General features: G+C 41.6%; 1 protein-coding gene across 3 annotated transcripts in view; it reads right to left on the reverse strand.

The window, feature by feature from the left end:
- TBC1D9B (TBC1 domain family member 9B) overlaps nt 1-21,094 on the reverse strand; it is a 55,837-nt gene extending 34,743 nt beyond the window's left edge. The window contains exons 1-9 of one of the 3 annotated variants that reach the window (XM_061617330.1): nt 20,787-21,094; nt 12,830-12,940; nt 10,656-10,774; nt 8,508-8,736; nt 7,267-7,525; nt 4,871-5,078; nt 4,032-4,244; nt 1,276-1,437; nt 195-345 (exon numbers count right to left, since the gene is read on the reverse strand). In XM_061617330.1, coding sequence (XP_061473314.1) covers nt 195-345; nt 1,276-1,437; nt 4,032-4,244; nt 4,871-5,078; nt 7,267-7,525; nt 8,508-8,736; nt 10,656-10,774; nt 12,830-12,940; nt 20,787-20,904 — 1,570 coding nt within the window. In that variant the 5' untranslated portion in view covers nt 20,905-21,094. Of the gene's footprint in view, nt 1-194; nt 346-1,275; nt 1,438-4,031; nt 4,245-4,870; nt 5,079-7,266; nt 7,526-8,507; nt 8,737-10,655; nt 10,775-11,512; nt 11,783-12,829; nt 12,941-20,786 lie in introns of those variants that run through there. The other 2 variants (XM_061617333.1, XM_061617332.1) reach the window with 2 other exon arrangements.
- Between the last annotated feature and the right edge of the window lie 1,916 nt (nt 21,095-23,010).

Genomic DNA, 23,010 nt, shown 5'->3' on the forward strand with positions numbered 1-23,010 from the left:
AAGGCAAATGTAGAATTGCTTCAAGCAAGGCAGGAAAAACAAACTGACACTTCAAGGGAGTTGTGGAGCAACAATATTTTTTCTGCCTCCAGCAACAGGAGTAGCACATTATCCACTTGGGGGTATCCTAGCGCCCACTGGAGAAACTTCTATTTCCTTTACATAGGAAATCTGTTGAGCATATAACATCTCACCTGAAAATAGGAGCCAGAGCTCTCCACGAAGATTCTCTGGGATCCCTTTGAGCACTAGTTCACGGGTCTTGGCTGTGCGGTACATACATATTCCCCTCCCATATTCAAAAAAATGAATGTTCCATGACTCCTCTTTCATTGTCTCCTTTGCCTACAGATGAAAGCATAACTGGGATCACATTATTGGAAACTTCAGTTCACCAAACTTGATGTTTCTTTCCACTCTTATGCAGCATGCTTTGCTCTATAAATAATCTATTAGCACTGATCTCTTACAGTAACTTGCAAAGATACTGCAACAGAAATCTGCAAGATGAAATATGGTATCAAATAGCTTTCCTCTCAATGGGCTGAAGAATTAATAGAAATTGTACAGAAGAATTAAATAAAAAAGAATAGGCACTAGGACAGCACAGCTCATGGACTATCTGATTTAATAGAAACTCAACAAAATTAAGTTGGGACTCAATCTATGTGTCAGAGGGTATTACTGAGTTCCTGTTCAAAGAGTAGCATTTTTAGATACCTAAAGGATTAGGACAGACATGCCTTAATGGACATATTAGCACACACAAGACTAAATAGAACAATCAACCCATTTACTTTCTCACACTAGGTAGTAATCATATCTCTAATAAAGCGCACCAACAGACATTTAGTGGAACCCTAGGAACCAACCGTTGCCACTAGCTTCCAGGCCTAATTCAAGATGCTGTTCTTAGACTAAAAAGTATTTAAAAACCTTTCTCCATATGAATCATTAGATCAATAAATAGGGTCTTGCTAAAAATTCCCTCCTTGAGGGATGTTACATTTCTAGGGATCAAAGTGCCTTCCTTTTTCGGTGCCTGGCCTTGCTTCTTTCAAATTTACTGCCAAAGACAACAAGGTTGAGCAAAACAGGTACAGTTTTTAAAAAATCACCCGTGCTCTTAATATTAAGATGAGCATCTTTTAAACATTTTTCTGTAAACTACATCTGATTTTTTTCTTGCAATTATTAGTTGTTTTATAGTAGATAATTGGTTAATAAAAGTTGACTCCCGCCACCGGGCCCCCTGATAAAGAGTTGGTGACTTACCCCTTTTGATCCAACAAGTTCTTGAGTATTGGTCCCAAACAGTTTAAGCAGTCCTTGGGATGCTGTTGGTACCTTATCTGTGCAAAAATTGGCCAACTGATTGTTGAGAGGAAAGACAGGACTGACTGCAAGTGAGTTGGTGGGAGACAGCTCTGGAATTTCCTAAAAACAAAAGTATAAACTGAAGATTTACAAAAGTACAAACAGGATTGCATTGCAATTTGAAGGACATTTAGTGTGACTGTTCCAAGAAAGCTTTATACTATAGGTACATCAGAGACCACAGCAGGATCCTGCCTGTTTGGTGTATTTCACTTCATCTTCTTTTGATTCTTCACTGAGGTGGCCATCTAAGGTGTACATGAGCTCTGCAGCAAGAATGTCAATGCACTTATTACAGAGCAACAATCACTTATGAAAATGCACATTTGGAAGCAACCCCAACTCTCCTGTATAATGCATTTGCAGGTGTGTATATCTCATCATATAGTACATTTTCATGTGTACACCTTAAAAAAGCAATATGGGAAGCAGCACTGAGCAGAAAGGACCAATAGGTTTCCTAATACTACAACCACCAGATGGAACCAGATGGAACTGCCTAACAGGCTTACCAATGCTCCAACAGATATCCAAAATTATTGTTTGGAATTATAAAAATAAAGTGCTGTGCCACATTACCAGTGCCAAACAATATTAAATGTCACTGGCTAAGTCTACCAATCAGTGAAGGTTGGAAGAGCAACACACTTCTCTTACATTTTCTCTAGTCTGTAGGGTTCTGGATGCATTTTTGTAAAAAAAAGTTCAGCCAGCTTTCCCCAATATGCAGAGGATCCACCCCTTGAAGGAAGATACTCCTATCTTCTGCTTCATTCCCCACCCACTCTTAGGTTCATCTTTCTTTATGCCTCCCAGCTCATTGCCATCTCATGCCATCATTCATAAATGAATCCCCATTCCTGTCATTTGGCAGTGAATTATTAGCCCATTATCTCATGTGGAAAATCATCATTTATGAAATTGTTGTTAGAGAATTTAGTCAGTGTTCTTAATCATTTTCCCACTTGCTCAGCATCTGAGGCAGTCAGTGCTGCCTAATCCGCTTTCTCTTATACCAGTACTGTACAACATATCATTTTTCGTCTGATAAAAGCAAAACAAGCTGGATAGAATCCAGGGCACTCAGGTGGTTCACTCAGTGTGTAGCTCTGGGCAAACAGCAGCTCAGTTACAGAACTGAGTTAAGAAGCAATCATTAACTGAACCATCTCATGAACAAAGTGTATGTGGAGTGGGAGGATGGAACAGCAGAGCCAGAATTTTAACACACCTACACTATCAGAGACCTCCAGGATCCACTGCATAAATTGGCCATCTGACTCTGGTATTGACAGCCAAATCAACATTCATGCTATGGACACTACAGTGTACATTCTTCTCCCCTACAGGGAGATTATCTCATTTTTACATTACGTGTAAACATAGGTAGCTGTTTTATACCAGCTTGCACTGTTTGTACCTCTAGCCCGGTATCGTCTTGAATAATGCTAAATGTCGGTTGATGATTATCAGTAGACATAGTGCTTTTGGGGGAAATGCTCATGATCTTCCCAGAACTACTGAATGGCCAAATAGTGGCATGTGTTTGTAGTAGTTGTGTGCAAATGGGGTCAGGTGTAGAGTTAAGCATCTACTTATACTCACAATCCTTACATATCACAGGTAATGAAAATAAGCCTAACTCCTGTCAGACGAAGGGAGACAGGTAGGGCATGCCATGGCTCACTTCTTTTGTACTTGCAGAAGCCCTTGCTAGGCACAGTCACATGCAGAGTGAAGCTTTATGAGTTAAAAGAGTTAACTGGTATACTGAAAACAACACTGAGGCAGAGCACCTCAATTACACCTTCTGCATGCAAACACGTTCTTATCACTAAGCTATGATCCCTAACTGCCCTTAGCTAGAGCTATCCACCACTTTCCTTCTTACTCTGACATCGGAAGCAGTCATTGCTGCCTTATCAATTTTCCCTTAAACTAGTACTAGTACCTTGTCAGGTGTATCATTAAGAAAACCCTCTCTGATAAGAACTCCTCACAGGATAAGAATAAATCTCTCTTCATCTCATTTTTTATGTTGAGAAACTAGGTCAAATCTGGCTCAAGAAGGTAAATGTTTTCCAAATCTACAGAAAGTTTATTTAAAAATAGTGTTCTTTCCATTGTAACTCACTGGCCACAACACTAAGCTATAATACATGATTAAGTAAAGTAGTCTGTGCATGAGCTGCAAGTTATTGGCTGCAGCTCAAGTGCTTCTACCTTGTTCTCCTCTTTCTTCCAACAGGGAAGGAGACTATGAAGCAGATGGCTTAGCATTTGTTTCTTCCAAACAAACCATCATCAGGAAGCTGAGAACAAACTTTGGCTATGGATCATTGCTTGTTTGGAGTGAAACAAACAGGAGTGCTGCTTCATATGTAATGCTAAGCCATCTGCTTTGTGGTTGGCTTCCCTGCTGGGGAAAGGGAGGAGAGTTCAAACTGCAGGCAAATACTAATTTGCTTAATCATGGTTTATGGCTTAGTGTTGTGCCTGAATGAGGATGCTATAAGCAAATGAAGCACCTGGGTTGAGCATCTAGCTTCAGAAACAGAGGCTACTGAAAGAGACCATATATCAAAATGTATTTGAAATTGGCCACAGCCACTATGTAATGCTACTAGGGCCTTTCCAAAGTTCAGTTCTAGTACCTCATGTGCATCGTGACCTAAGCTCTTCTTCCGTCCTCCTCCATTGTTACATGATTGCTTGGATGGAGTTTTCTGCAGGAAATCAGAGATTCTCTGTACCAGGAAATCTCGGTCTCTCAGGTTGGCAAAAAGGAAGGTCATTTTGCTTTTGGTGCTGATGGAGAGGGGGCTGGGCAAGACGCTGGAACTGTCAGCTTTCTCAACAATTGTGACCTAGAGAATATACACAGGGATAATTTGAGTGCATCAAACTACTCTATAATTACAACTTTACTAAGATTTAACTTGTAATAGATATTTACAACCTAGTTATCTAACATCAAAAGTACATATGGAGGTTAATGTTATCAACACATATCAAGATATACCTCAACACATTTTTCTATTGGGAGATGTCACAGAACATGTGAAAAATAAGAAACTGAAATGCTACAAGCAGTGCAATGATGGAAGTCCTATTTTACTTAAGCACCACATTTCTCAAACACCTGCTTTCTTTCAGACAGTTCTGTTCTCCTTGGTTTCTCATACTAAACTAAATAATGGTTTGCTCTTTAACTTGGGAAGGTGCTCTGACAAAAGTGGCAGGAAGCCCTGGACATGCATGGTTGTGGACAAAAAACTTCTCCTTTGGACCATGGCCACGGAATTCCTACACACACACCCCTACAAAAACTGTGGCTATCTTGTCTCCAGCAGCCTGGAATATTATTTAACCAACAGGCTAAGGTTCAAAATCAAAATGTTACAACTTTCAAAGATTCCCAAAAAACTAAACACTGAGTGACCAATTTACACTGAGATACAAAGACAATTATCACCAAGAAACAGATTCTTACCTCCCTGAGTGGGATTATAAGATGACAGGCTTCCTCTGCTTTGCTAGCAAAACAGATATAGTTGTTGGAAACAAACATCTGGCCAGGAATATGAATTTTGTTGAATGGGGTCCACAAAGTACAATCTGTGTGCCCATCAAGACGCTCATCCTTAGGAAGTCGAAAAGTAGCACGGTACCACTCGTTTTTGGCTCGAGCATCCAGATCTCTGAAGAAAAAGACAACACACCCCAGACACTTAATGGGAAAACAATACAGTAATACCTCACATAAACGTACTCAATGGGACCAGAGCGAGTACGTAAACAGAAAATGTCCTTAAAGTGAAGCACTACCTTTTAAAACTTTTTTTACCTCTCCTTCATGCGGAGCCTCAAAGCCCCGCGCTAAAGCCTCTGCTGCTGTGCTGCTGTGCTGCCGCGCCTCCCAGCTGATCGCGATCGCGCCTCCCAGCTGATTTGCGGTGGCGCAATCGCGTCTATTTCCACCCCCATTGCTAAAGCCTCTGCTGCCGTGCTGCGTTTCTGGAGAAATACAGGCATATGGAGCATGTACGTTATAGCGAGGCGACGTTAAGTGAAGCGATGTTAAGTGGGTATGCCTGTACATTCAGTTATAAGATTATAGGATCTGTCCCTTTCAATGCAGCCATACCCAAGATTCTCCTTTCCTCAAATGCAAACATTGCTATGCCTAAATACTGGCAGTTAAAAATCCCTACTGCTGATATACTTTTCAATGTAATTTTGAGGAAGGCTTTAGCTTAGTATTAGAGCACATCCTTTGCATGCAGAAGGTGCCAGTTTCAACCCCCTGAATCTCTAGATAGGACCAGGAAAGACTCCTGCCTGAAGCCTTAGAGAACCATGGCAGACAATACTGAGCTAGAGAGAAGAATGGTTGAACTTGGTATAAGGCTGCTTTCTTTGTTCCCATGGAACAATTAAAATATTTTTTCACAGCCCACTCAAAAATGCAAGTTAAGTCCTAAGCAAAGAACCAGAGGCACGGCAGAACAGCTGGCAACGACCTTAGGGGGCCAAATTTTGGGGGAGAAAAACTCTATTCAATGATATTGTGAGAATGAAGGTTTAAAAGAATAATATGGGAAAGAAAAGATATGGGAGAGTTGTAAAGTTCACTGAAGATACATATAGATATACCTACAAATGGCACCTTGCTGCATTCTGGACTAAGCATTCTGTGGACAGACATAGCTGTTCCTTTCCAAGGCTGAGCTCAGAGAAAACCAGTTCTGCCAGTTTGCAGCAGAAGCAGCTGTGCCTAACAGTGACTGGGTGGTGCATAAAACATCACAAATCTGCTGCCACACCTCTTCCTGAAACAGTTTTGCAACTTTGGAAAAACTGAAAACTGCACCAATGTACACGTGGTTCTTTAAACAGTTAGAAAGAGCAGACATAACCCAGGGTGGCAAATAAGAACGGATGGGGATACATACACAAACTGCTCATTCTCCACAGCGGTCTGGTGCACCCAGATTCTGTGTGCCTGCATACCAGAGCGGGGGGGTGGGTGAAGAGGAACACAGCCCTGTTATGCCCCATGGGGACTCACACCAAAGTGGATTAGTGCAAGTCCATAGTATGTAACCAGAAAATTAACAACCTTCCATTGGAATGGCACAAATAGAGCAACTTCACAAAAATGAATTTTTCTGCAGGCCACTTTTCAATATCCAGTACAACTTCCAGGTCATAGGTTCCTGAACCACTTAAGCAGTAGGTTAAAGAGATGTAACTGGGATCCATGGGAAGGGGGTGAGAGCTTTCTCAGATAAAACCTTCATCTTGATTACTAGAAAACTTCATCCATGTTTTCTGTTTCTGTGATTTTCAGCAGCACTAGGGAAAAATGAGGGAAAGAACTCAAATATTGTCTAGCTTATGGGAGATATTAGGGAAAAAATGCAGGAAGCTTATTGGCTTGTCCAGCAGCTGATTCCAGTCAGGGCCACTGCTTTGCTGCCAATGCGGCTCTGCTAGGGAAGGGGAAGGGGAAGGAAAGAGAAACAGAAATAATTTTGGAAGGAGGTACAGGACCATGCATTTTTTCTACTTTCTTTTGCAACTATTAAAGTTAGAAATGTGCCCTTTCTTTAAAAAAGAACCAGAGAAAAAAGAAATAAAGTTGAAAGTACCAGGATACAAAATTCTGAACTGGAAAAACAGCTCTGGCACTTGTGGCACAATCCAGCCTATGAACATATTTACACCATCCTTAAAATGATACTTTGTGTTTCCGATTAAACAAGGCATCACAGTGCCACATATAAATATTACATAATAATACACAAGCTTTCTTTTAGTTTCAGTTAGCTTCCTCCAGATCTTGCTGAGTTGTGCATGTGTGTGAGGAGAGACAGACAGACATACCTTTTGAGTGCCGAGATATTTTTGAGAGGCTTGCTGGGCTTAGGAAGCAACATATCCTCCACGAACCCTTTATTATCGAATAGTTGCCGCATGGCAATGTTAGCCAGCTGCTCCATTAACTTGAAGGTCTCATTGATGTTGAGGAACATAGAAAAGTAGAGCTCACTGTCCCTGGTACTCACTTTGATGCATTCAGGGAACAGAAGGGTGGCATTCTTCTCCAGCTGGGTTACATCTACCCACTGTATTATTAAGGTCACTAGGGAAACATGCAAACCCAAACCACCAATTACTATACGGTTTCTGACAGGCATTTTAAACAAATGAGAGCCCAACATATTTGTAAGCTATCTGTTTTTCTTCTCCTCATTACAGCCTGAGTCAGCAAAGTACTTAAACAGAAAGAATACAGACTGGGTAGGAAACATTGCAAAAATATTTTAGAAATGTTGTTCAAGCAACATTTGTAAACACAGGGCTGTGGAGTCGGTATGCCAGACCTTTGACTCTGACTCCTCTATTTTTCTACTGCGCTACTCTGACTCCTTCATAAATGGCAAATGTATGTTAACTAGTAATAACACATTTACTGTAGTAAAATGGTAGCACAAGGCATTTCATCACCACCACGTGAATCCAGAGCTTGGAAAAGTTACTTTTTTAACTACAACTCCCATCAGCCCAAGGGATTGGGCTCGTGGGAGTTGCAGTTCACAAAAGTAACTTTTCCAAGCTCTGGATTCACATGGTGGTGATGAAATGCCTTGTGCTACCATTTTACTACAGAAAATTTGTTATTACTAGTTAATATACACTTGCCATTTATGAAGGAGTCGGAATCGGAGTTGGAATCGGAGTCAGAATCGGAGTCAGAGTCGGTACATTTCTACCGACTCCGACTCCACCCAAAATTGCTCCCGACTCCGACTCCACGACTCCGACTCCACAGCCCTGTGTAAACATTTGTGGGAGTGGGTGGGTGGCAGTATGGATGGAGGGCTTCTGACTGCTTAACTATGACTAAACAATCAGGACTGAGCCACAGCATCACATGCTACCTCCCCTCCTTTCTGGAATGACAATTTCCACCACTGCTCCAATTGGGGCTTCCTGTTACGGCAATATGGATGAACCCACTGTATTCAACCTCATTTCTGAAACCAGCTTAAAACAGGCATTAATATCAAACTGGTTAGAAGCGTGAGGTGTTGGACAAAAACCATCAGCAGTAGACCTCTTACCTTCTTTACCCAAAAGGAAAGAATAAAAACAAAGGTGATTAACAGTCAGATACAGCCAGCCTTGCCTGGGGACACGCCCTTTCCAATAGCTACAGGAATAGTAATTCACTAGTTTCTCTACTTCAGGCATTCCAAATTGTTTGCGCATCTTCAGTTCAGCTTCCTTAAATTTACCAGGATCTTCTTCCCCCTGAGGCTGCTGATTCTTATTCTCTTCTGCAATAATGCCCTGCAGGAAAAAGTAGGAAATGAAAACATAATGGCCATTAACATACAATTGTTTGTTACATTATTTATTTGCTAAGTACAGCCCACAGGTGTGCCGCTTGAGGTTATGCTTCTGGCGTGCATACACTGCAATTTTCAAACAGTCAATGCTCAATATTCTGTACTGTACTGTGAAAAATGTCACAGCATATCTACTGCTTCTGTGCTTGTTGAGTGGAATGTGGTTGTGCCAACACACATGCGCTCACTGAATATTGCCAGTAACATTAGTGACAGGTCACCCAGCATCCACAACCTTGCCCACAATTGTATGCAGTTCCTTTAAATGTTATTTATTTATTTTATGTTCTTCCATTGATAGTGACAAAAGTCTTAAATATGGCCTGGGTGAAAGCACTGTGCTGCCTGAGACAGGTAGACCTGCTGCTGCCTTCCCCCCCCCCCAACAACCTCTACTGCAGCTGCCTTAGCAGAGGAGGCACAAACACTCTTAGGCCCTCTGGAGCTATCTCTCTCCACAATATCAGAACCCACGTACATCAAGAGTCCTCAAAACTGGAATACTGTCCACATTCTGTTGTCCCTCATCATCTCTCCTGACCATTCAAGAGGCTGTGTTACTTGTGAGGAAGACCTTAGCTTTGTGTGAGTATCCAGCTCCAAAATTTAGCTGGTTTTCTTCATTTTCTTAAAGCGCTATTCTGCCTTTTCTCTTGTGTGGTCTTAAAGTTCTCTTTTAAACAAACTTCTTAAAAGTGGCTGTTGGAGTCTGAGGTGCATTTCTGACTGGTCACAAGACCTTGTGTCTTCGTACCATGCCTAGATCTCTTTGGTCCCATGCTACACATTCAGGTCTAGGGAGACTGGATGAGAAGAAGTGCCCTGTTCCCTGGGAAGGACAGGTATGAGCTACATGCTTCCGTATCTCCCTAGCTAATATTAACAACTTACAGCCTTGAGAATTGTCCTTGCCTCAAGTTTAGAGAGAAAAAGGAGGGATGGTGACAGCATAGTTTAATTTAGAGAGACCAGAGTGGTTCCTGTTCCCTGGGCAGGGCGGGAAGGAGTTCTCAGAATCTCCATTGCAGCCCCTTCCTCAGAGTGAGGCATTGTGGGTGAGATGCTCTAGAGCACTGGTAGGGCACCTTTGACCCATGTACCTAATTAGGCCCACCAGGCCTCCCCACCTGGCCCATGATACAGTTTCAGTCAAGCCACGCTAACCTTCCGTACTATTTAACTGTGATGCAGTTAAAGACATGGCTTAGCCAAAAGGTGGTTTCAGCTGATCGGTGAGGCCTACAAAACCTTGTGCACCAGGGTCTGCAAACACTGACAATCAGCTGATCACCGAGGCTTGCAAAGTGCTGTGTCTTTGCTCACATAGTTTGATTTCGAATCACAAGGGCAAAAACATCAGATAACATCAGGTAGACTGCCCCATCCACCTGTCAAACTTTGCCTGCAGGGGGTGGAAGAGATAAGGATCCGTCCTGCCAGTTCCCCATCCTTGCCCTACAATGTGCCTGAATTACCACTGTGCAAACACAACTTAGAATTTCACTGCACAAAACTGTAGCACGCTACAGCTGATCTTCCCCTCCTCCGGCGCGATCAGCTGGAGCGGGGGAGTCTGACCGCCTCCGAGGAGAAGATCAGCTGTAGCATGCTACAGCTGATCTTCCCCTCCTTCGGCACGATCAGCTGGAATTCGGGGAGCTCCAGCCTCCCCTCCAGCCGATTGCCCCACTGGTGCCGTATTAGCAGAACGCCGAAAAGTGGAGCGCCGAGAAGCAGGTCTCTACTGTGATGTGAATATTTTTTGTATGTTCAGCTTTATATGGAGATTCAGAGCCTGCAGCTCTTATTGTGATTCTGTTGCTAAAGGATTGACAAAACTCCAAGAAGAGTGCCACTTACATGTATCTTGCCCTTGACAAAGGTAGTGATATCTTCTTCATTGTCAAAGATAGCAAGGGTCTGGAGCAAGTTATTCTCCAGCCATTCCCAGTGTTTTGTGATTTCCTTACGGGATGAACCTAAGAAGAAATTCAGAAACAATCAGAAAACAGCAACAGCTACTGTAAGGAGCAGGCGCACAGCTTGGAGAAAGGGGGTTCTCCTGGATCCATTACTGTCAGTAGAGGCACAGGTGGCCTCAGTGGCATGGAGTACCTTCTACCAGCTCTGGCTTGGTGACCCAGCTATGCCCCTATCTAGAAAGGGATAGCCTGAATTCAGCAACCTAAGCTCTAGTAACCTCTGTGTGCTATATATGGAGCTGCCTCTGAAGTCAGCTCAGAAACTGCAGCTAGGTCAGAACGCAGCAGCAAAACTGCTAACAGGAACAAAGCTGTCTGAGCATATAAACTGGTTCAGACACAGGTATACTAGCTGTGTGTACGTTTCAGAACCCAATTCAAAGTGCTGGTTTTAATCTACAAAGCCCTATATAGAATCCCAATATCTAATGGAAAACCTTTCCTGACTTGAGCATACCCAAACCTTGCATCCACCATCTGAGGTCCTTCTCCAGGTGCCCTCTCTGAGACAGGATCAGAGAACGGAGACAAAGGAGAGGGACTTTTCAGTTGTGCCCCCCCATGCTCCCCAGTAAAGTCTGCCTGCTGCCAACTTCCTTTCATTACCAGGTTAAGATAAACCTTTTCTCTCAGGCTTTTCACAGTTTATGATCATCCTACTTACTGCTATTTCTATGTCTGTATTGGTGTTTTATTGTTAGGCTTGATGGTTATTTTTTTAATTGTGCACGTCACCTAGAGACTTTGGATTTCCAGGATAATTTGGGCACATCCAGAAGACTCTAATTTCAGAAACTGGGTGGTCTGTTTCAGTGGTCCTGATCTCCAAACAAGTAGGATTTCTGTGACCATGCTTATTGTCTGCTTATCCCTGTAGCTGAGAGGGACTAAGAAGGGATCAACACGTGCTGAAGCTGGAGCACAGAAAACTCTATCCGATGTGCCCTTTGTGTATTCATAAAGATTTGTCACTACTATCCTCTGTGTGTTGAGGTTTGATAGCTTCTGTCAATACAAAGAAGATCAGTTTTAGCAGATACAGGAATCATAAAGTTTTTTTAACAGATAAGGCTTGATTACAGGTTCGGTCTGAATAGATCAGCCTGCTTCAACCTTGTAGTCTTCAGATGTTCTGAAGCAATTCCCATCAGTCCCAGCCAGCATGGCGAGCAGTCGTAGCCAGTGGTCTCCATCAGGAGAGATCTTATTTTTGCCCACAGAAGTTCTGGACTATTTTGCCCAGTTATTAACAAATAACAAATAGAATGTAGACTCTTATGTTGATACCACTTAGAAATGCTAATGATTAAGCGGTATATAAATACCTTAAAAATACAATAATGTGGGAAACCCAGATACAAATCCTTGATCAGTCACAAAGCTTTGAACAAATCATGGCCTCTCAGCATAATTTAGCACAGGATTGTTAACAATCTATGAGACTAACCAAAGGATTTCATATAATAATCTCTTTCATACTAGAAAAGATATACATAAAGGGGGAAAATATTTCTGCCACAAAGGCACTTTAGAATTATTTTATTTAAATTCCTCCCAGTATCAATGTCTTCTGTTCCACCTGATGATAGAATTGTGGTTTACATTTCTGAGTATAATGTGCAGAATTCAACAAATCTCTCATTCCATCAAGTGCAGGGATTTCTCCTTGTGCAATGGAACATTTTCCCCCTGTCCTCCCCCATGCCCTCTAAACCTGTTCTATGGGTTCCCACAACCCTCTGGAGCAGAATCGAGGAAGGCATGGTGACAGGAGAGGGGGGAAGTCCTGTTGAACTAGCAGAAATCCTTGTACTTATCAAAGGCAATAGTTGAATACTACACAATAGTTATAATTCAGGGCTGTATGCCATACATCCATGGCTCACATGTCTATACCTAGATTTTTCTCAGCTTTTCAGAAAGTGCCTCTGAAAAACCCCTAAACTGCTCAAAAAGCCATTTGAGGCTATTGTAGTTAAAGAGTTTTTAAAGAGAGGAAACACCAGTCATGCTCTAGTAGACTTTCTTTCATATAGAAAAGTATTTACTTACCACATGCCACCGCCCAATAGATTTGAGAATCCTGTGTCTGGTGTAAAATCCTATAGGGGGCAACTCTAGCACTGGAGTCCAAAACCACATCCAGAGTTCCCACAAGCAGCCCTAAGAAAACAGAGTTGCAGAGCAAAATGTGATTTGCGTAAAAGGAAGAATGGAGTTCAATGCTTGGATGACTTAAAATTATGGCTGGCTGGGGCTGATAGGCGCTAGAGCCCAAAATCTGTCTGGAGAGTCACAGGTTTCCCATTCCTGTTCTAAAACCTAGTAATTGGCAAACCATTCAAACAGAAATCAGAAAACATTTAAAAATAATGCAATACCTGGATGCAACGGTATTTAATTAAGCTCTTATTGGATGGTATTAAATAGGCATTTGAGCACATACAACTGGATGTTGGCAGCATGTGAGCTTGAAGATCCATGTTCCTATATATTAATTTTTAATGTTGTTAGACCATAATCTCCAGTTAACAATTAGCAAGCATAGTACACAATGGCCCAGACATCATTTCTGATAGTCCTCTGTCTTTAAAGAGTGGTGTTCATTAAAATATAATAACTACAACAGTGCTGCATTTGTACTAATTTATACAGCATCAGAAATAGATTTAATGTAATTACAATAGCATACTTGAAACTTCTTAGCAAGTGCCTTTGAAATGCCGTAAGTGGTAATGTACTGTTTTGTTTTTTTTTACAATAATTTTTATTCAAATTTTCATAAAACATAGAAAACAAAATCATAAAACATTCAAAGACAAAAAACAAAACAAAACAAAAATGATTAAACAAAAAAAAATAAAATGTTGACTTCCCATTTGTCACATATCAAATCAGTTATAGGTCTACAATATATAACAATCCTGTCTCTTAAATCATATTATAAAATCACTTTCCTCCAGTAGTTATCTTAATTAATCATCAAATCTCATAAACATTACTTTATTCTTTCCACAAAAAGTCAAAGAGAGGTTTCAATTCTTTAAGAAATATATCTATCAATTTTTCTCCAAATAAACATGTCAATTAATCCATCTCGTTAATAATTATAATAATCTTATTGTCATAACCATAGTCCAAATAAACATTTCGATTAATCCATCTCATCAGAATCTGTTAGGTCCAATAATTTCAATAGCCATTATTCCATTATCCCTATTAGTTCCATCTTCCATCTGCAATAGTCCTGTTAAGTCCAGTAATTTCAGTGTCCAATCTTCCATTATCAGTATTCCATAATAATCTTGCTGTTGTAGCCATAGTCATATAATAAGAGTCTGATGGGAATTTCCTCTATCCCAAATATTTTCTTGCCATCCATTCTGAATAAGTTGCTGAAATACTGTTGTAAAGTCATATCTGTGTTCTTCTTTTTTACAAAATGCACTGGCTCATCTCTTAAGAGTTTTTCCATTGTCACATGGCTGCAGTTAATTCCATAGATTTTCTCTATATCAAGCTCCATCACATCATTCCAGTCCAGAAGATTATCCAAGCCATTGATAACTTTATCTCTAATATCTTCATTAATTTCTTCAGAGATAACGTTAAATTCCAAACAGTAGATTTTATTTCTAAAATCCATAAACTCCAGATCTTTTTCCAATTCCACATTTGTTCCAATCTCCAGGACTTGTATCTTCCCTTTATTTTTTCTTTTCTCATCTCTGATCTCATTCTCCTCTCTCACAGGATCCCCTAATTCTTTAAGCTCCTGCGTCATTTTGCTCAGTTCAATTTCCAGCTCCTTACTACCCTGTCGCAGGGTTGGTTTCGTTATCTCAATCTCATCCATTATTTTCTGAAACATAATTACTTCCAGATTCTCAGCCACTTTCTTGATTGCCATTTTTAAAACCACGAAAACAAAGCAAAACAAAAATAAAGAAGAACCACTTCTTATTTCAGCAACAATTGGGTTAATATTCCAGGCTTGATGACATCACAGTATAAACAGAGCAACCTGCCTTATCTCTCTATGTTCAAGAATGCAAAACAAATTTAGTTCCCAGCATCAAAACAGTTAGTGGCGTCGTGAAGAAGCAGATTCGTCAAAATAAAATAGACCAAAAAGAGAATAGTCCCAGACAATATAATATTCCTCAGAATAGAAATCAGGAATAGAAATCCCTCTTCTGTTTATTATCTTTAGAATGCACTTCCAGGACAGCTTTTTGCGACAGAAACAGAGATAAGCTGTTAATTTCGTGAATAACAGAGAAGAGCTATATCTCACCCAGAAGTTGTCCAAAGCCGATCAATCTGACAAATCTCCTTTTGCTGCAACAATTTAAACCAAGTAAAAAAAATAATAGAAAGAAGGGTGCTTGCCTGTTAGTCCGTTCTCTCTTTAAAGAAAAGATAAACATATCGCTTAAGCAGATAGAGCTTGTTAGGAAGTCCGTCCGGCATTGTTGGCTGGACCTTATCTCATAAATTAATGAAATCCAGTCCTCCCAACAAAAACAGGCTTTTGAGGTTGATCTCTACGTTTCTCCCTGCCCGGGAGAAATTTCATCAGTCAAAAAAAAAATGTTCTGACTGATTTATATCTGAATAAGCTTCTTTTGAGGCGGGAGCCCGTCCCAAAAGCAGGCACAAGCGAAGTCACCCTTCCCGGAAGTCATGGTAATGTACTGTTTTAAATAAACAGCATCACGTTAGACAATGTTGGAGCTGTTGTTCACTTTCTGAGTGAATGAAATTTAAAATGAATTATGTGGTGGTGAGTGCAGGATTATATTGACAGCACACAGATGCCAATGAAATATTGAAGAAAGATATGGTAATGCATTAGCTCTCCAACTGACATATGTACCTGAAAAAAAGTTGCAGTCTCCAGGATCAGCTGAGAATGCCCTCTTAAATATTTTATCATTATTATTTCAATTTATATCCTGTCCTTCCTTCCGAAGGAGCCTAAGGACTTACTAAGCCCAAACAACAGAGACATACATATAGAGAGGCGCTCTCAGTGGTGCATTCCTTAAGAACTAGAACTTTCTTCCTTCTGGATTCACCAAGTTCACAGCCTGGACATTCTTATTTGGACAATCATTTCATTGTGGGATGGGGCAAGTGAACAAATAATGCATTATTTTTTCAAGATGCTAAAAGCAGGAGTTCCTACAAAGTATGTGAGATCTATATATTCAACCTAGTGAATTTTTATAATTAAGAGTTAAGGATTGTTACCAGTTACTTTCAATAGGGAGGATTATAAATTTATATATTTATATAAAGATGCTCAAACCATTGTGGTGTAGTGGTTAAGGTGTTAGACTATGACCTGGGAGACCAGGATTCAAATCCCCACACAGCCATGAAGCTCACTGGGTGACCTTGGGCCAGTCACTACCTCTCAGCCTCAGAGGAAGGCAATGGTAAATCCCCTCTGAATACCACTTACCATGAAAACCCTATTCATGGGGTCTCCATAAGTCGTAATGGACTTGAAGGCGAGTCCATTTCCATTTTTTTCCATAAAGATGCTCAGGCCACCCAAAAAGTTTAGACTTGGCACATATATAATCCAAGAAAGAGTTGTTTGAATTTCAATACTGTATCTGCCCCCACATTTTCTCCCCCTCCCTCTCTACACACACACACACACACACACACACACACACACACACACACACACACACACACACACACACACACACTTGCCAAATACACATACACTTACCAAATGATACCATGCATCTGGTTTAGACTAAACTTATGCCACAATAAAACTGTTAGTCTTAAAGATGAAACAAAACCTTTTGTTGCTTCTACTGTAACATGACTTCTCTAGTCTATAGAGGTATTCCAAAATGCTGACAATATTTCTAGGCCATTCAGAAAGCTGAAATTTGGTCCAAGATACATTGTTTACTAGAAAACATTGGGCATGGCATTGAATTCATAACAGAGGCAATTTTCTCTGCATTCCAGGGCAGAGCAAGCCAAGGTGTCCATGTGACAGAATGTTAGGCTGTAGGAGTTCTGTTGTCTTGTCAGGCATGGATAAATCCAAAGAGGAGCCACTTTAATTAATAACCAGTAATATATATTTATGCTTACACAGTGCGAGCTTCATTTGCTGGTAAAATAAACAGTGTATGCCAATGCATAAACCACTGATGCTTTTTATACATTGTCACTCATCCTGAATAATTGGAATGGTTAAAAGAATTAATAACTTAAACTAATATAATAAGTTAATATTTTCAGGGTATACTAATGATCACAAGAGCAGTATTTGCTGGCTTAGAGTTGATTTATAGAATGTTTTAAAATAACTGTTCATACTTAAAAGAGAGTTTGTAATATGACATTGTAAAAAAAAAAAGCTCAATAAAAAAAAGAGTAGCCCAGTACATAAAGCAGGCATGGGAAATCTTAAGGCCCGCAGGCCAAATTAAGCCCAGCAGTGGTCCTAATTTGGCCTGGGAGGCAGTTTTTCCCCAGCCATGCCCACCTGCCCCACACCTGATATCATATGACATTAGGTGTGGGTGGGTACAGCCACAGCTACAAAGGAACAATCAGGAGCCTTAAAGTACATTCTCAAGTGTTCTTCTGCAAGCAGGGCTTACATTTGCCACCATTTAAGTTTGCACTAAATGCAAGCCCTGCTGGGATCAGTGGGAGCTCCCAAGCAGGGCTGATCCCTGCTGCAAGCAGGCATTTGGCTTTGAGTTTATTTAGCGCCAAATGCAGCCTACTGGGATCAGCTCTGGACTGGGAAGTGTCGCCTTTTTTATGGTGTTTGCTATCCAAGTTCCTTTACACTTTAGAGGCTGACTGCATATGTAACACTTCCTAATTTCTAAACCATGGTTAAGGGATTAGATACATACCACAAACTCACTCCCCTTTCCTCAGAATTAATTAGGTTAACGTTCACCATGGCTATTTTAACCAGAATTTTCAGGTTGGTATTAAAGCCTGCTTTCAAACATTAGCTTAAAGCTAACTGTCGTTAGCATAAGCATCAATGCAAGATGTAATGCTATAGCATGGTCAGAGCTTGGAAGTAACTAGTTACAAGTAATGAATTACTTGTAATTCATTACTTTTTTGAGTAACGACTGGGTAATCATGTGCCTCAAACTAGGCTTCTGTGCAGCATCGCTCTTTCCTCATGCTCTGTGGATGGGTAGGAGGCAACGAGGGAGGAGGCGGAGAGTGAGACGAGGTGGAGCGGAGAAAACAATTATTTTAAAAAATGGATAGTGGTGGTGAAGAGTGGAGTGGAGTGGAAAAGGATCCGGAGGTCAAGAACATGGATAAAGGAGAAGGAGGCAGCAGCAGAGTGGAGATAAAGAATGTTGGGGGTGAAAGATCACTCTCTCACACTCTCTCTCTCCCTCTGTGTGTGTGTTTGTGTGTGTGTGTGTGTGTGTGTGTGTGTGTGTGTGAGAGAGAGAGAGAGAGAGAGAGAGAGAGAGAGAGAGAGAGAGAGAATGAATACTGTGTTTGCACTTGGCACACAAAGTGGCCTCCACCACCCTCTCTGGCTACTGTGCTGCATTTGCAGTATTTTAACTTTTTTGCATCTCGGGGGAAAATGTTTGCTTGAGTGAGTATCCCTTAGTTGGTGGCAGGGCAGGGTCTGGGAGGTGGTTAAGTGAGAAAGATTATGCTGGCTGGCTGAGTGGGGGGGGTTGCACTTGGTTTGACATGCAAAGATCTGAGCTGTGCCCTCTGTATCCCTCCCCACCACCCTTACCAGCAGAGACCACCATTGCTATCTTATGAATAAAAATAATTATTCTACTACCTCTGTATGTGTTTATTTTTAATGTTGTTTTAGGCTACTTAGATGTGCAGCAGCCAAGGCCAGCACCTTGTAGGCGTTTTTTTAAAGTAACTGAAATGTAATTGTAGCGATTACTTTGGAGGAAAAGGAAAGTAATCAGTTACTTTCAGAGCCATTGTAATTGTAACGGTAATTATTACTTTTTTGGGCCATGTAACTGTAACTGTAATTTATTGCTTTTTAAAAGTAATCTTCCAAGCTCTGACCATGGTTAGTGCTGAAAAGGGATAGAATTTGAGCAGGAAAGAAGAGAAGGGAGCACACAAGCCTTCAGGGTGATCTGATATCTGAACAACGTTTAAGAAAATGGAAAGCGTTATGACTGCACTGGGTGGATGTTACAAGGGAGCGCTCAGTCTCTAAACAAGTTATTGAATATATCAAAATTTTAACAAAATGATGTGGACATTGGAGAGGAGAGACTTGTGTTGCTTGTCACCCATGACAACAAGAAGTGTTATGCTGGGAAAAACAGAACGGAGTAGAAAAAGAGGAAGGCCAAATAAGAGATGGATTGATTCCATCAAGGAAGCCACAGACCTGAACTTACAAGATCTGAACAGGGTGGTTCATGACAGATTCTCTTGTAGGTCACTGATTCATAGGGTTGCCATAAGTCGTAATCGACTTGAAGGCACATAACAACAACAACAACAACAACTTAGCTATGACTAACTTATTACTGAGCCCACTGATTTCACTACCAACTTGCACTGCAAACCTATACATTACTCAGAAATAAGTCCCACTGAGTTCATTTGGACTTACTCCAAGATAAATGGATATAGGATTGCAGCCTTAGTGTGGATCCAATCTACTATCTGCACTGCCCTCTACAGTTGCACTTTTATTGAAGCAAGTGAAATAACTCAAGAAAATGTACTTCTATAGGAAGAATGTGGCAGAAGACAATGCCACAACAACACTGTACCTGTATCAACACAAGCAACACTTACTGTCCTGGCATCATGTCCAAATCTATGTATAATACAAAAGATATGCTAAACGGGTGTTCAGGAATTCATGTATCCGATCTACATTAGGCCTTCAAGAATCAGCACTGCAGACACTGTATGTTGTGTTCAAATGCACCTTATCATAGCTCACCTAGTACCTAGAGACATGTTGATGACTTATATAACACTGTCACTTGAGATTAGCTTTTACTGTTTACAACTACCACAAATCTTACAATAGTTACCTTTAACATTAAGCTGCTGAAATCATGTAATTTCTGCAGATTCAGCATCTAAAAGTATTTAGCTCCCATGTTTATACACAAATCCTTTAAAACTGTATATATAACCTATACTGCTTGAAAATAAAAAGTTTTAATAACCATATTATTTACTAAGCAAAATATGTAAGTGATTATTAATCATAAGGCTAAAGAGTTGATTTTGACAATGTTTTTAGTTTCCCCTTCACATGAGACGCTTTATGTCCAAGCACAAATCCACAAAAGCCCTGCTCTATATCCTTGGTAAATATGAGATGCATATTGAAACGTGCATGTTCAAAATTTACATGTGTTGATGTCCCTTCAAGAGACTTGGGGATATTATTAGTCAAGTGGTTGCAGATGTCACCCTGTGGGAAAGCTCAAAATGTGTCCAAATGTACATAGTCTTGGAAAGAGGAAGTCAGAGATGATGCTTTGTACAGCCTTGATGCAGAAGAGGAAAGAACTGAGGCAACCTTAACTCACGCAGCAAATCCACATCCTTGGAGATGAACACTTTCACCACCCAAATCATCCCCTCTAGTGAACCCGGAGCGGGGTGAAGGTGGGTGGAGGCACCCAAAGACAACTAACCATGTTACTAGCTAACTATTGTGCTAGCCCACTGGAATTGATACTCCTGAACCATACAGGCCATGGGGACCCTGGGTGAATAGGCCTGGCTCCTTTTAAAGCCGAGATACATTTATAACTGATGAGGGACCCGTCTCGCGATTGTCGATAGCTTACGAGCGCGAAGGAGATATTCACGCCCGACAAAGGCGCTGCCCAGAGACTAGGCCCGCTGCCGACCGTTCCCCGAGAGGTCCATACAATGACTTTGTATGTGAGTCCCGAAAAGGGCACCTGGAGGCGGCCACTCCCTCCTTGCCCAGCTGGCGACTGACTCCACTCACCCGTCAGGCCGCCCCCCTTGCCATGGCCCCGCCGCCGCTGTAGGAGGAAGAAAGGGTTGGCCCGCTCAGTCACCCAGAGCGCGTTGGCCAAGAGCACCTCCTCGGGGCCCAGCCACATTATGCTGTCGTCGTTCCTGCGCCGCCGTCGCCGCCGCCACCCGGGCAGGCTCCCAGTCTTCGAACTGGGGCCAGCCCGACAGTCACAGGTGGGTCACGGGGGCTGCATACGTCGCGCCAAGAGCCGAGCAGGATCGGCGGCGTCAGCCTGCTACGCCCTCTCGCGGCTTGGCTGCCACACAACGGCCCGGAAGACCGGCCATTTTTTCTCTCAATGAGTCTCTTCGGCGAGGCTTTGATGCAAGCGGCAGTCTCGTAGCCTCCAGTTTTTCAAAGCCCGCTTAAAAACTGTCAGTCGTTGTCCCTTCTATATGACTACAAATCCTATACAAATTAAAGGCGCGGGGCTACGTTCCTGTACTTATTTACTTGGGAGTGAACCCCACTGAACTCAAGGGTTACACTATATCCTACCGAACGTTACTTGGAAATGGCCCAGTAGTACAAATGCGCTTGCCGAGTTTGTGGAGTGGGTAGGCCATTTGACTCCGCAGGAAAGGCTGTCAACACAGATTATCTAGGTATTTATTATGCAGCCACCAGAGTGGCTGTATACTATAGCCAACATGGATTTTTTGTATTCCACAATGTTGAATTGAAAATACCCCCATGCCATTCTGATGCTTCCCATAAGCTCATTTCAAAACAAAACCTTACAAAGCTTACAGTCCTTGAACTCAGAAACACTTGCTTAACAACCCTCTAAATCTTCGTGGCGATACACAAAACAGAGAATTGAGAATTCACAGTGTAAAAAGAGAGAGAAAAATCAGACTCGGACATTTTTGTCAAGTGTTCTCATAATCTGTTGAAATTCATTAAAAATCAGCCATGTTCACAGAGTACCTGTAATCCTATTACTGACCTTGCCCCATACTCTGACCTTCATCTTCTGCAGTTTAAAAGTTAAAAAATGCCAGGCTGATTTTTAATTAATGTAAGAAATTTAGCATTGAACTCAATAATAACCCACAGCATACTCAGTAAGAACCAACTGTCCCTGTTCTAAAAGCCAAACTCTCAGCTGCTTGGCTTGGCTAATCATGTGGCCACACCACTTTAGACAGGCTTCCCACAAACAATCCTGGGAAGTGTAGTTTGTGAAGGGTGCTGAGAGGAGACTCCTATTTCCCTGACAGAGCTCTAGTGGCCAGAATGGTTTAACAGTCAGCCTCTCTGACTGAAGCTCTGTGAGGGGAACAGGGCATCTCCTAGCAACTCTTAGCACCCTTCACCAACTAAACTTCCCAGGATTCTTTGGGAGAAACCATGACTATCTAAAGTGAAATAAAGGTCTGGTGTGGATGTGGCCAGGGATAGCCCTCCTCCTCCCCTCCCTCAGGTCATTTCACCTATTCTAAACATGATTGCACAGGAGTAAATCCTATTGAACTCAAAAAGCATGCAAATGACCAAAACCTGCCCTCCCCCCTCCTCCTTCTCCTCCCTCTTGTCCCTCCTCCCATCCCCTTCCAATCCCCTCCCCCATGAGTAGTTTTATCTATCCTAACCATGATTGCACAGGAGTAAATCCCATTGAACTCAATAAGCATGCAAATTATCAAACCTGCCCTCCCCTCCTCCTCCCTCCCATCACATCCCTTTTGCCCCTTCCCTGCTCCCCTCTCCTCCCTCCCCCATGGTCAGTTTTATATATCCTAACCATGATTGCACAGGAGTAAATCCCACTGAACTCAATAAGTATGCAAATGATCAGACCTTCCTTCCCCTCTCCTCTTCCTCGTCCCCTGCCCACTCTAGCCCTCCCCCTCTCCCCATCCCCTGTGGTCAGTTTCACCTATCCTAAGCATGATTATTATCATTTTATTATTTGATTTATATCCTGCCCTTCCTCCCAGCAGGAGCCCAGAGCAGCAACAATTGCAGGGGAGTAAATCCCACTGAACTCAATAAGCATGCAAATGATCAATCCATTCTCAGCAAACTTTGACAGGATCCCATTTCTTACCTCTCAGATTAAAAAGTGGGGAAATTCACTAATAGGCAAATTTTGCCTATTAGTGAATTCTATGCAGTTTGGAACCTGAGCGTTTAAAATTGATTCTGATTTTGGGGTTTGGCTCAAGTGTGGCTTTTGAGAACTGTC

Source organism: Rhineura floridana, chromosome 3, assembly GCF_030035675.1.
Source record: "Rhineura floridana isolate rRhiFlo1 chromosome 3, rRhiFlo1.hap2, whole genome shotgun sequence".
In the NCBI taxonomy this organism is placed as follows: Eukaryota; Metazoa; Chordata; class Lepidosauria; order Squamata; family Rhineuridae; genus Rhineura; species Rhineura floridana.